Source organism: Dipteris shenzhenensis, chromosome 13 (assembly GCF_047967505.1).
Source record: "Dipteris shenzhenensis isolate YYH24624 ecotype China chromosome 13, Dip_SZ_1.0, whole genome shotgun sequence".
In the NCBI taxonomy this organism is placed as follows: Eukaryota; Viridiplantae; Streptophyta; class Polypodiopsida; order Gleicheniales; family Dipteridaceae; genus Dipteris; species Dipteris shenzhenensis.
Window position 1 is genome coordinate 54,983,385 of NC_141608.1, and position 14,928 is coordinate 54,998,312.

Genomic DNA, 14,928 nt, shown 5'->3' on the forward strand with positions numbered 1-14,928 from the left:
TTTGACCATCTGTTTGAGGATGAAATGAAGAAGAAGAATTCAACTTCGTCCCCAAGTTGTCAAACAAAACTCTCTAGAATAGGCTGGTCATTTTGGGATCACGGTCACTTACAATGGACTTAGGCATCCCATGGTGCTTAAATATCTGTGCAATAAACACCCTTACCATATGATCTACCTTAATTGTCTTTTTATCTAGAATGAAATGAGCTTGCTTACTAAAGCGCTCAATAACAGTCCATATCCCATCATTCCCGTTTTTCAATCTTGGCAGATCAAACACGAAGTCTATTGCTATACTTTCCCACAGTGCCTTCTAGTACTGGGAGTGGCATCAAAAGACTAGGTGTCTTATGCCTATATACTTGACCTTTTGACAAGTTAGGCATTCTGTGACAAACTAATACAAATCTTTTCGCATTCTTGGCCAAAAGAAGTATCTTTCCAAAGCTTGGGTGGTTGAGGCAATCCCTCTGTGTCTTGCATAGGGTGGTGCATGACATTCTTCCATGATTTTCTGCCTTAACCCTCGAGTGATGCATAGGCAATCAGCTTTCATGAGATATCCATCTTTCATGGAGTACTGACTAGAGGACTGTCCCTCAAGCATTTGCTGGAAAATTTCCCCAAAGTTTGGATCCTTTGCATATTGGGACTGCATATCTTGTAAGTCTTGATGATAGGCAATAGTGACATTATGCACTTGAGGTCTCCTAGACAGAGCATCTGTTGCCTTGTTCTCTACTCTTGGTACATACACAATCTGAAATGAAACATGGATAACAAATTTTCCCATTTAAAGTGCTTTTCAGATAGCTTTGTTTGTGTCAGAAAGTACGAGAGACTTTGGTGATCCGTCTTAACAACAAAATCAGCTCCCAAAAGGTCACGTTTCCAATTGGTGAGACCATGCACTGCTCCAATGCTGTCTCCGCATGCATCACATTCAACAACAAAGGCCTTGTATAGATCAGGAACCACTAAAATGGACATCCTGAGCTATAATTGGGGCCTCCTCTTGGGCAAATAGATGCTGCAACCGAGGATCTTTCCTGAAGGCCTCCATTTGTTGCATCATTTCCCTGATAGTTTATGTCTAAAGCACCAATCCAAGATTGGCCTTCGAGTGCCAGTTCCAAGAAGGGGGCTTTACACTCGGAGAGAGAGAGACCACTTCAAGAGGGAGGAAAGGGGGATTGGGAAATGGGGCAATGCTGCATGAGAGGACTCCAATGGGGAAGAAGGGAGGTGGGGATATGGGTGATGTATGCACAAGGGAGGAGAGACAAAGCGGGAGAGTATAACCACACTAATAGGTCCCCTGCATTAAGTTTATGGTGTGGTATAGATAGAGCATATGTCGCTTAAGTGTTGAATGGGACGTAGCAAGTTGGTTTAATTGAGGCATGGAATTAATTTCAAGCCTGTCATTATAGTGTTGTTTTCTTAGAGATCTCCAATGACTGCTCTAGGTTTGATATAGGTCGTGCAATTCAAAAACTTAGCGATGTTGTAAAGAGCCAACTTTACTTTTTTTTTTTATTCATGCTTAGCTGTATCTGTTACGATTAGTACATGTTCTTGTCAATGTCATATTCGATTGGCTTCTTTGAAGTAAGTAGAAAGTCTTCTATTTCCAACGATTCCAGCTATCATGCTTTCACATTGCAAAACTGATTGATCAGTCGTAAACTAAGCATTCTCTATTGTTGATTAATGCAATATATGGTGCATTGAATTTGTGAATCTCAAACATCCTATGTGTAATTTGGTTTCTCCAAGTAAAGGTGATTGGTAGTAGTAAAGAGAAAGTTCTTTGTGCACTTTTTGTTTTATTAGCATTAATACTTAGTAAGTCGATCATAAACTTTAGTGAAAATTATTAAGAGTATGTGATTAAAAGTTGATTATTTTGCTTAACAGGCACAGATAATTCAAGTTGGCTGGTTCGACAAAGAGAAGGGGTTTTGGTACCTGCTAAGAGAACCCAAGTTCTTGTCTTTGTGTGTACCTTCTATCCCAACGCCTCAGGATGACACACACACACACACGCAAAGAAGTAGACGTATATTATTGTCCATAGGGGGCAACAGACCCATGGGACTAGAGAGAGAGAGAGAGAGAGAGAGAGAGAGAGAGAGAGAGAGATTACTAAAATTTTAGGAGACCGTGAAGGTCTATAAGATTAAAGGTGACTGATACAATGGACATGACGGTGGTGGTCTCAAAATGGACTATCGAGACCGTGTCTACCCAATATATATATATATATATATATATATATATATATATATATATATATATATATATATATATATATATATATATATTTTTTTTGTATATATGTATGTATGTATGTATGTATGATGGACGCTGGGTCTAGTCCTGATACTGATACTGATCTTGATGCAAAATACAAAATACAAAAAGTGTCTAGCAATCTCCAGATTGATCCGCAGATGATGTGGAAAAAAATGGTGCACCAGATTGATGGTACAAAAAAGGGGGGAGGGTAGGGCGCAAAGGCCAATCACAGTGGGGCCGTCGGGTGGGTCGAAAAGAATCTTGCGATGGCTGGTTGGTCTCTGACATCGTGCTGCCTGGTGGCGGTAGCACATCTGGGGCGATGGGGGGCCCTATGACGAATGTATGCAACGGTGACCCCAGTTGGGCGATCTGATATGAGAGAGAGAGAGAGAGAGAGAGAGAGAGAGAGAGAGAGAGAGAGAGAGAGAGTTTATCAAAGTCTACGGGAGACAAAGCCTATGAGACAATCTTGTACAATGCACTAGGCGGGTGTGGTCTCAAGATGGACCCACAATCCCGTAGCAAAAAAAAACAAGTAATATCACGAAGGATAGAACTATCCATGTACATCCATATGTCTATAAATCTATAAAAATATATCAATAGATAGCTAGATATCAATGATTCTCTGGTGTTGAACAGGGGTGCATAAAAGCCATGATGGAGGGCTGTCCTCTAGAAGTCTGTCGTCGCTAAAGTAGGCGGGAGATGACTCAGCGTCGAACTAGTGCCACAAAGACATTGGTCGGTCAGGTGTCGGAACTAGAGAAGAAAGCGTATGTTAGTGTGCAGAAAAGTAAATCAGTCCGCTGTCTCATCTAGTGAGGCTTTGGCTCTTGATCCCGTGTATGACGTCGAGTCAGTTGGGGTGTTGGATTTGGTAGTCGGAAGAAGTTGGTGATGGGCCTCTAAGCAGGATCTGGCTGCCCCGACTGGTCACGCAATTGAGCACGCATGAGTGTGGCTCGATATTGAGTCATCTCATGTAGGAAGGCGGCGAGACATCGCTGGTCTGGGTAAAGTAGGAGCCAAGTAAGAGGTCCAAACCCGTCGCGGAAGAGGCAGTGGTATTGACCTCGGATGGCATAGTAGATGAGGCATATGGTAGTGAAATGCTCCTTGGAATCAATCTCGTGTAGATCACAAAAGGTACAAATGCGACTCTCTTGTGGAATGCCCTCTGCTCGTCTGCTCTCGATGCGTAGTCGATGTGAGGAGACCCTGAACTGACCAAGAGAAATCCAAAGTGCATGAGGGAAATGTAGTTGTATGTATCCTGGCGGAATGATGAATCCCTCTGGTGAGATCTGGAGACAAGGTGTGCGGTAAAACTCGAGCTTCACTGGAAGCTTAGGGGGGGCTAACCATGTCCTAAACCAATTGGAACCAATGCGGACACGTCTTGTCACCCTCTCATATAAAGCCACCACAGCCCTTATAACCTCCTGTCCATAACCCAAATCCTGGAGTTCTCTGATGAGTCGGGCACGTGGTATTGTGTCAAATGCCTTGTGGAAGTCCACAAAACAGCAATAGACTCTCTGTCTCGTGTGTCTAGCCTCCTCAATGATGTATTAACGTCGTCAAAATCCCTCGCGGGGCTATGCAACAAAGAGCGCGACAAGAGATCTCATACAAGCTACATGGGGCTGAAACTGAATTTTTTTTTAAAAAAGAGGTAACAATAAGAGAGCAGTACCATAAGCATCTACTGTTTGCGTGGGTACACAGAGCAAAGAGCAATATACAAGATATCATTAGGATGTATCGTGTCGATCGGGTGCCAAAGTAGCTTGATGAGTAGAGAGGATTTCCTGTATCAATAGCTATCGAGTAGAGCTATGATGTGGGGGTGGATGAGGTCTATGTGTATGGCGGATTTTGAGAGACATATCAGCAGTGACACCATGGCTAGAGTGATGCTCTCCAAAAAGGGAGGGGATCAGGCGAGCTCGGATAGTGTAGGTAGCAGGCTTGTGATGTCGTCTCCAATCGGCATGGAGCTCAGAGATCACCTCATCAGCTGAGTCAGAGTGACCCAGTACAATCTCAAGTGTGAAGAAGTCAGTAACAAGTGGTTGAAGTTCCTTGCTGTTCATGTCGAGGGATGGCTTTCATGATGTTGTTCCGCTTTGGTCTTCTTCTTGCTAAAATCACTTCAGCACTTGTACCGCTTGCACATAGTTGACACCATCTACCGCTTGCACATAGTTGACACCATCGACAAGCACTCACCTACGTACCACCAGTGACACTTATGGCACGTCTTACTCGCTTCTCGCACCAGTGGCCCTAGGCCTCCGGTAATACTTCCGGAAGTGTTAGGAAACCCCCCCCCCTCAGACAGAGACCGTGTCTACCCAATATATATATATATATTTGTATATATGTATGTATGTAGATCTCATACAAGCTACATGGGGCTGAAACTGAAAATTTTTTAAAAAAGGGGTAACAATAAGAGAGCAGTACCATAAGCATCTACTGTTTGCGTGGGTACAGAGAGCAATATACAAGATATCATCAGGATGTATCGTGTCGATCGGGTGCCAAAGTAGCTTGATGAGTAGAGAGGATTTCCTGTATCAATAGCTATCGAGTAGAGCTATGACGTGGGGGTGGACAAGGTCTATGTGTATGGCGGATTTGGAGAGACATATCAGCAGTGACACCATGGCTAGAGCGATGCTCTCCAAAAAGGGAGGGGATCAGGCGAGCTCGGATAGTGTAGGCAGCAAGCTTGTGATGTCGTCTCCAATCGGCATGGAGCTCAGAGATCACCTCATCAGCTGAGTCAGAGTGACCCAGTACAATCTCAAGTGTGAAGAAGTCAGTAACATGTCGCTATCTCCTATCTATCTAATCTGCTATGGTCTCTCGCTGCTGCTGTCTCGTTTGTCGTATGAGCATGTCTCTGTGTCTCCTCATCTCTAGGAGATAAAGACCAACACAAACTTGGTCATAGAAATGGATCAGTCATGTGAGTGGACCAAAACCAGAGTCCTCTAGGAAGAGTCAATGGTATCGTCCACGTATCTCGTAGTAGATTGGGCAAAAAACATAAGAAGTGCTCCTTTGTCTCGATCATCCCTGTGGTGCATAGTCTACAGAGTCGTCTCTCTCTAGGGATCCCTGTTGCTCGCCCTGCCTCAATCTCAAGCTAATGTGACGAGACCCGCATCTGTCCGATGGCAATCCTCAAGGCGTGTGATACCCGCCGGTCCTCAAGGTACTGTGGTCTAGTGATGAAGCCCTCCTCACATATCTTCGAGAATTGATCACGATAGAAGCGAGTTTTGGTAGGAAGCTCATGGGCTTCGATCTAAACTCTGGATGTATGTAGCTGGAGGAGATCTAACCGAATGATAAGGTTAATCTCATCTCGTGAGGGGAGTAGTGGGGGAGGGGCATCCACAATGTACTGAAAAGGAGGCAGCCGATCAATATGTATACCATGTCTAGTAAGCCAAAGGGAGACACGTGCATACCACCCTGTGGTGTCGCCACTCTCTGCTAGCCGCATGGAGGAGACTAGTGCTGTCACCAACTTGTAATCAAATCGGACTGACAATGGTCATGCCTGAAACGCGGAAGAACATGGGACTACCGGCCCACAGGATTGACATTGGTCATGCCTCAAATGGGGAAGAACATGTAACTACCGTCCCACAGGATTGACATTGCTCATGCCTGAAACGCGGAAGAATATGGGAACCGGCCCAAGGGTTGTACTTCGGTCAACCAGGAATCCGGCTTTGACTTCGGTCAAAGGACATTGATCATGAGGATTCAGATCAATGAGGGTTGGATTGACCCAGCAGTATATGTTTTATGTTGTGTGTACACACATGTGGTCAGTGGGGATGCCCACACGTGACTAGGATTAGTCAAAGAAAAGAACTGTTTTATTTGCATGCAAATGAATGGCTAACATTCAACGAGTGCCATGATTGGTGCTAGCTTAAATGTGCAGGTACCAGGTAGGGTTGGATTACCCTCTTGTACATGGAAGTTGCTGGCGATATTTAGGTGCTAGCGATGGCACCTAGCTAGGGGCCGCGCACCCCTAGGATCGAGACTAGTTAGAGACGGCTTTAATTTTTAAAGCCTAGCTAGCCTTTGAGGATAGACTTTGACTAAAGTTGAGCAATAGAGAATTGCCATGTAATATCATTCTAATTGTAATGTCTATTGTGACTTATTCTCACATAGAGAACTCTACCTGTGCATTATGGATGATCTAACTCTCCCACAGGCTACTTTGTAACTGAACTGAGTTTTCAAGTGGAATAAAAACCTTCGGGGGGCCCCAGCCAGCGTGTTGCTCTGGGCCTCAGTCGGGTGTTGAGAGAGGGAGAGAAAAATCTACATTTCAACGGTACTTTCAATTCAGCAGACTGTTTCTCTAGCATGCAACTATGGATGCTTGTGCTCACAATGATGTTGCAGAGATTTCACAGGTGCAGGTATAATGGGGGCAATGATGGTGGTAGATTAGAAAGCAGGTAATACAAGGGAAAGCCCCGTCCCTCGTCTTACAGTGGTATCAGAGCAAGGTCTGCACCTTCTCTGAAAGGTGCATAGATCAAGTGTAAAATACCTGCACAAGAGATGCCTGCAAATGCTGTGGGAAAAGGGGTAAGCAATAGATGCTATCTGTGAAGCAGTAATTGCTGGGAACAAATTTCAGTAAGGCAGAAAGACTGTGAACAGTCAGCTGCACTTGAGAAAATACCCAGAGTCAAAAGGCATGAAGTACTAATTGCATAAGAGCTGCCCAGAAATCAATTGCATCAGCCTGTAAATACAGAGACTGTGGAAGATGCTTGGAAAGCAGTCGATGTGATTTCCTGTGAGGGGCAGATCAGTATGCCTGGAAGGGTTTGAGCTAAGATCAGTAAATGATTACTGTTGGAAGTGTTCTGACAGATGCTTGAGCAAGTCTGAATTCAGGTGAGGCAGACTGGGAGAGAACCTGCCGTGAGCTTGTGTCCTGAATTGATAATGTAAATTGGATCTGGGATAATTCGCGAGTTGATAAAATTGGGTACCCCTAGAAGAAGACTGAATACCCACGCCAGATGGAATGAAGGGAATATTGAAAAGCTTGTCGCGATGCAATAATAAATTTATGCTCGCGATTTGTAGACAGTTGGAAGGAGTTTCTAAAGAAGTGCCCACAAAGTGAAAAACTCGTCGCGACTGTCAAACAGAGATAGTGGTATCCAAGAATTGATCATCGCGATGGAGACGACAAGCGGAAATTGCTTAAATGAATAGTGCGAGCTGAAAACTCAGGCAGAAATTTGATTTGGAGTAGAATCTATCGTTCGCGACACCGATTATGTGTTGAGAATTCAGAACCCTTAACCTTTCACAAAGGGGAAAAGTGACTGTCACGATACACATACGATATTGAAACAGCTTTGCGCTGTTGTCTTGCTTATAAAAATGCTCTTGTGATTGATTAGTTTGCGCCGGAATTCCCAACGTGGAACAGGCTGACTACTTGACGACCGAGTTTCCCCCTGTTAGAAGTTATGAAATGAAGAACTCTACTAATAGATGCTCGCGTCAGGCATGAATATCCACCGGAACGATTTGTGAAGTGGCCCGTGTTAAACTGTGACAGTCGCGAAGAAAGAAATTTGATCACGGCTTTTGGGCAGAGCAAGACTGATTCTAATTAATGATTCATTAGTAGAGAGTCGATCACACTCTTTCACTCTGTTGGAAGAAATCTAAATTGGCCGCGTGCTGGAATTCGGTCACGAAGGAACGTCAGCTTCTATTTTAGATTTGTACCATCTTCTCCAAAGAAATCAAAATCAAAATCGTGGAACTGTCACGATCCAACCAAGTCCAAGACTGATAGAAAATTCTTGGAGGAGAAAAGATGAGGCGAAAAGCCCCTGGTGATCGAATTACCTATCTACGCAACTACCCGCCTAAGCTATACAGTATATTCTGATTACAAAAAAAAAAAGAAGCAGAGAAAAGCTCCTCTTTGAAAGGGTGATCATAATAATCACAATCAGAAATTACTGTTAAAAAGATACCTTTGGCCAACTTAGTCCTTACCTGAATGTACCTGCTGGTACTGTGTACAGCCTGCATAGAGACACAGGGAAGACAAATAATTGTGAAATCCATAAAAGAAAACCAGTAACTGCACTACTACTGTCAGGGGTATTATCCTTGTGTTACAGCCTGCATATGCCTGTACTCAGTGGATAAACAAAGAAAGTATAGTTTATCAAAAAGAGGGAAAAAGAATCATCGTTGAGAATGGTTAGCCTACATCTTACAGGGATAGCCAGTGCGTGGTGGGAAGCCCAGACGCAGGATGGTACTGCACCCAAGCACTGGAAGGGGTTTAAAAAGGCCTTCTGCAAGCAGTTCCTGCCCAAGGAATTCAAAAGCCATGTAATGAATGCTTGGGACAGTCTGCACATGGAAGCAGGGGAGTCCGTGGATGACTACAACCAGAGGTTTTGGGACTATTACCTGCAGGTCTTGCCATTTAGGAAAATATCCCACAAGACTCAGATGGAGAAGTACAAGGCCGGTCTGACCCCGAAAATTCAGACCCAAGTGAATACCCAACGCATAAAGGGTATTCAAAATCTGATGCATGTTGCTACAGTGGCTAGTCTAATGTACATGCAAGACCCCTCCACTTTGATGTCACGGCAAGCAGGTATGCCGACAAGAAGGAAGCCTAAATCCTACAGGCAAGAAAGAAGGGAATTTCCTGAACGGAGAGAATTCCCTAGAGGGGCAAAGAAAGGGTTTCAACCTCAGAAGCCGAGGGAAAACCGTCACAGCCCAGGGGATTAAAGTTTCAATCCAAATTCAGTCTTGAACAAATTGATATCTTCAGGAAAGAGGGCAAGTGTTTCCGGTGCGGGGAACTAGGACATGTGGCTGCCAGATGCCCAGACAGGCCTCCGACATCGAAGGGGAAAGAGGCAAAGAAGCCACAACAGCCACCTAGGCCACGAGCTGCAGGGATCCCTGATGTTTTGGGATGCAGCCAGGATCCAGAGGAACGGGAGATGTGTCTGGCTTGGGGAAAGATTCGTGACCAGCCAGCACTGATGGGTGTTTCTTGTACAGTAGGTTGCAGAAAATCATTGCTAAAAGTAGAGGGGAAACTATCCCCGTTGTATCAGATAAATCTTTCAGCAAAGAAATAAAATCAGCAATTTCTGCGTACATGGTTTTTGTCAGGGACACAATCCTAGATATGTCTGCTGATTTTAATGTACACAATGAAAGCAATTTTCAATTTTTAAATAAATTCAAAGATTGTTTTTCGGAGGCACTACCAGAACAGCTACCCCCAGAGAGGCCAGAGGATCACATGATAGATCTAGTGCCAGGGAGTGAGCCGCCTAATAGGCCACCATACAGGGTCAGTGCCACGCAGAGGAAGGAGATAATGAACCAGGTTCAGGACTTGCTGTCCGAAGGGTTAATACAGCCCAGCTCCTCACCTTTTTGCTCACCTGTATTGCTAGTACAGAAGAAAGATGGTTCGTTCAGGATGTGCGTGGATTATCACGCCCTGAACAAGATGACCATCAAGAACAGGTTCCCCATTCCACGCATTGATGATGTCTTGGACAAATTGGGTGGAGCCACTATTTTTAGCAGGATAGATTTGAAAAAAGTGGTTATCATCAGATAAGGATAGAGCCACAGGATGTGTATAAGACAGCCTTCAGGACTACCTTTGGACTGTATGAATATCTAGTGATGCCATTTGGGTTGACAAATGCCCTTGCCACTTTCAATAGGATGATGGATCGAATATTCAGGCCGTATAGACATTTTACTGGTACCTTCTTTGATGACATCATTATCTTCTCTACATCACTGGAGGAACATAAACAACATCTGGCCTTGGTATTCGAAGAGCTGCGTAAAAATCAGCTCTTCATCAATGGAAAGAAGAGTGAATTCTTCTTGGACGAGTTTCATTATCTGGGACACATTATTTCTAGGGAGGGAGTCAGAATGGACCCTGCTAAAATACAGGCCATCAGAGATTGGACAGAGCTGCGTTCATTGCACGAGGTACGGAGCTTCTTGGACTTATGCTCCTACTATCACAGATTCATACGGCATTTCGCAGCCTTAGCTGCTCCTCTTCATGATCTGACAAAGAAGAATGCCACTTTTGTTTGGGGAGACAGCCAGAAAGCTACTTTCAAGCAACTGAAAGAGAAGCCTATGACAGGACCAGTACTTGTGGTTCCTGATTTATATAAGCCCTTCGTGGTCGAGTGTGATGCATGTGGGGACAGCATTGGAGCAGTGCTCCAACAGGATGGGCATGTGGTTGCATATGAGAGCAGAAGGCTCCGTGATGCAGAGCTTCATTTGGTGGTCTATGAGAAAGAACTATTAGCTGTGATCCATGCTCTCACCAACTGGAAACATTATTTGTTGGTAGCTGATTTTATTGTGAAGACGGATCACCAGAGCTTACGTTACTTCTTGACGCAGACAAAGTTATCTGAGAAGCACTTCAAGTGGGCAAATTTGATGTCCATGTTTCACTTCCAGATTGTCTATGTGCCAGGAGTACAGAATAGGTCAGCAGATGCTCTATCTAGGAGACCCCAAGTGCATAATGTCACTATTGCCTATCACCAGGATTTATAGGACATGTAGTCCCAGTATGCACAAGATCCAGACTTTGGAGTAGTTTATCAGCAAATGCTTGATGGGCAGTCTAGCAGTCAGTATTTAATGAAAGATGGGTATTTGATGAAGGACGATTGCCTACGCATAACTAGAGGCATGAGATAGAAAATAATGAATGAATGTCATGCACCACCGTATGTAGGACATAGGGGTATTGCCTCAACTACCCAAGCTCTGGAAAGATATTTTTATTGGCCAGGAATGCAGAAAGACTTACATTTGTTTGTCACAGAATGCCTTACTTGCCAGAAAGTCAAATATGACAGGCATCAAACACCTGGTCTTTTAATGCCTCTACCCGTGCCAAAAGCACCATGGGAGAGTATAGCAATGGAGTTCATATTTGAGTTGCCAAGGTCAAGAACTTGAAATGATGGGATATGGACTACCATTGACCGCTTCAGTAAGCAGGCTCATTTCATTCCAGTCAGGAAGACGATAAAGGTAGACCACATGGTAAAGGTGTTTATTGCTCAGATATTCAAGCACCATGGTATGCCGAAGTCCATTGTGAGTGACCGTGACCCCAGAATGACCAGTCTATTTTGGAGGGCCTGATGTCACCAACTTGTAATCAAATCATTGATTAATAAAGTTTGACCAAGTTTGACTTTAGTCAATGCATGAAATATATGGTCAAAGTGGGTTGATTCCAGTCAAGGATTTGACTTGGGAATCTGAGAGTCCAGTCGGTTGTTTAATTATGGATTTAATTATCAACTGGAAGAGAAACATATGGACAGGGTCAAAGTACTGGCCTAGTCAAGCAGGACTTGGAGGATTCCGAGTCAAGGGGAACCGGAACCCCTGTGGATTAAGTCCAAAGAACCGGAAGAATGGGACTACCGGCCCAAGGGACTGACAATGGTCATGCCTGAAACGCGGAAGAACATGGGACTACCAGCCCACAGGATTGACATTCGGTCATGCCTGAAACGCGGGAGAACATGGGACCACCGGCCCACAGGATTGACATCGGTCATGCTTGAAACGCGGAAGAATATGGGAACCGGCCCAAGGGTTGTACTTCGGTCAACCAGGAATCCGGCGTTGACTTCGGTCAAAGGACATTGATCATGAGGATTCAGATCAATGAGGGTTGGATTTGTGCCTCCTATGTCAACATGTGGCCCAATGCTCATTGGTGTATCAAGTGAGACCTGAGTTCTCTGCATTCATCCTCAAACCAGGGGTGCTGCGGCGTAGTCCCAGTAGGAGCGTGTGTAGAAGACTTGGTGGTGGGAAAGGAGCTAGTGGCAGCCTCGTGTATCACTGTGACAAGGGCATCTGATGCACGGCCAAGGTCTGTCTTTGTGCTGAGCATATCAATCTCTTGGGTGAGGTGGCTGTCATAGACATGGTCAAGTGCATGATCAAAGTGGACATGTGTACGGGGCTGCATGCGGAGGGCTGCCTGTGGGGTTGGTGTAGTAAAAGATAGATAGGAATGATCAGCTCCAATACGGGGAGGGGGCACATAAAAATCTTGAAGTCGTGACATAAATGAGAGGGGACCCATCAAGTAATCCACTGTACTACTCCCTCCACCATGTGGAAAGCATGTAAGTCCACCAGATTGTGGCCAACGGGTGATCCCATTATAAATGATGTGATCATGTATAGCCTCCATTCCCAACAGGCGATGACCATATCCTGTGACATGTGCATGTGTATCATCTGATAGTCTCAGGGGACCAAGTTCAGCCATGTCAAGTTCAGGTACAATGACACTGTCATTGTCAAAGTCCAACAGTCCCACTTGTCTGTCACTGGTGCGGGCATTGAAATCCCCCAAGAGTAGGATATCACCCTGTGTGGAAAACTCCACGATATCGACATATAGTGTCTCGTATGGGCTATGGCCCTCTATAGTAACCTGACGTGCATATAACGATGTATCTGGTGGGAAATAGCATACCACAATTTAAAGCTGGCAGGTGTCTTGAAGGCTGATTTTGATCCACATATGATGGGCATATTTCTTGGTTCTAACAATGGAAACGTTAGGTCTGAGGTGTGTCCGGAAAAGGACAGCCACTCCTTCTGAGCCTCGAATACCAGTATCTCTTCCGGTTTCTTTTTTGTGGGCTGATTCCCATGTGTACCCATTTATGATGGGCAGTCGTATCTCTGGGCTCTCATGTGTCTCTGTGTAAAAGATCAAATCTGTCACCATTTATTGATATCCCAAGATTAATAAAGCATTGACCAAGGTTGACTTCGGTCAAAGGATGTTTTTAATGGTCAAAGTTATGTTGACTTTTAATTAATGATTTAATTAAAGTCAAAGAGTTCGGAGGATACGGAAAGACTTAGAGGATTCTAAGTATAAAAGGGGAGGATTCCCAAGAAGCACTCTTTAATGTGCTAGTGACCTGGTCAAAGTCAAAAATAACTTGGAGGATTCCAAGATGTGGGGCACTAGACCCAAGTGGTTTAAATTCCAGGAAATCCAGAGAATAAGGAATGCGACCTGGACCCAAGTGGTTTGATTCCAGAAATCCGGAGAGAAAATGTTAAAAAGGGGCACTGGACCCAAGTGGTTTAAATTCCAAGAAATCCAGAGAAAAATTAGTGGGACCCGGCCCAAGTGGTTTAATCCAAAAATTCGGAGAGTTTTAATGGGGAACCGGCCCAAGGGATTGATATTTAATCATCCAGAAACTCGGTGTGACTTTGGTCAAAGTGGGTTGACTTTGGATCAACCTAGTATTATATATTATTATGTGCACATATATGTGTGTAGGGACGCCCACTGTGACTAGGATTAGTCAAGTTTATTATTTTTAAAGATGCATGCAAGGCTAACAATTAATGTGTGCTTGTTATGGTGCCATTAGTATTGTTACAGGTACACGGGTGAACAAAAGGGATTTTAATGAGTGGGACCCACGCACGAGCTTGCTAAGGCTCATGTGACTGAGCGCGTGCAAGAGGATTCTAGAGTGTGTGAGTCAAGCTAGCTAGGTACCTAGCCTTAGAGGCCTATGCTTAGGCATATGGCCAGTTACTATTTTTGGAGGTCTTTAGATAAGCCTCAACTTTTGTAAAGAAAGGAGTCTAGTTTTTGTGGATTGCTACAGATTGGTACAGCAGGAAGGGGGGATCCAGAGATGCAGTTGCCCTGGATCCTAGTCGGGGTGTGGTGTACCTTTCACATGTATGCTTGAGCAGGAAACAGAGGAAATGAAACAGTAAAGAAAAAAAAATGGTCGTGCTGCAGATTGTGATGATTCCTGTCTGTAATTGATGAAATGAAGCTGACTGTGTTGTTATAATATCCCTGTTAGTAAAAGTCTCATTGAAACCACCTGGATCAGACCATAGAGTGCCATTACAATTCCACACAGCAATTCTGAATTTGTTACATGCATTTATCCCCGTGTTCTGACACCGTCATAATTCAACATTCTCTTTCTCCTCAATTATTCACTCTTGTCAATTTTTTCTCGAATGATAACTCTACCATCTCGATAAATGGCCCATTTTCCAGCTTCTCTAGCTGCCATCACTTTCTTTAGGCCTTTCCGCTTATGTTCCTGTTGTAGTAGGGTGAGGTCATCATTGAGATAGATCTTTGTGCCCTTCAGTACAGCCCGCATTCTGAGGAGAGTAGATCTATCTGTGGCTGTCCGTAATTTCAGTACTAGTGGACGGTTGGGAAGCTCTACTTTGCCCACTCTCCATGCGGATTCACACGTGAGGTTGACGCCCATTTTAGTGAAAAGGGTTTCAGTATCTGACATTGGTGTGTCTTCCATTTCCAAACCTCGTACGAGGAAATTTAGTGCCTTACTATTCCGTCTTTTATCTTCTTCCAATGATTTATGGAATAATCAAATTTGTGCTTCACACCCTCGTGTGTATGAACTTTCTGTGTGTAGCAGTTGTAGAGTTGGTTTGTAG

The 14,928-nt window shown here is 44.2% G+C and overlaps 1 protein-coding gene across 5 annotated transcripts in view; it reads left to right on the plus strand.

Annotated features, from left to right (window-relative positions):
* LOC147895606 (uncharacterized) overlaps window positions 1-14,928 on the plus strand; it is a 104,438-nt gene that overhangs the window by 21,948 nt on the left and 67,562 nt on the right. For 4 of the 5 annotated variants that reach the window (XM_087383543.1, XM_087383546.1, XM_087383542.1 and 1 more), the window contains one exon: window positions 1,924-2,003. The exons of the other annotated variant lie outside the window; for it this stretch is intronic. In XM_087383543.1, coding sequence (XP_087239669.1) covers window positions 1,924-2,003 — 80 coding nt within the window. The remainder of the gene's footprint in view (window positions 1-1,923; window positions 2,004-14,928) is intronic. 5 annotated transcript variants of the gene reach the window in all.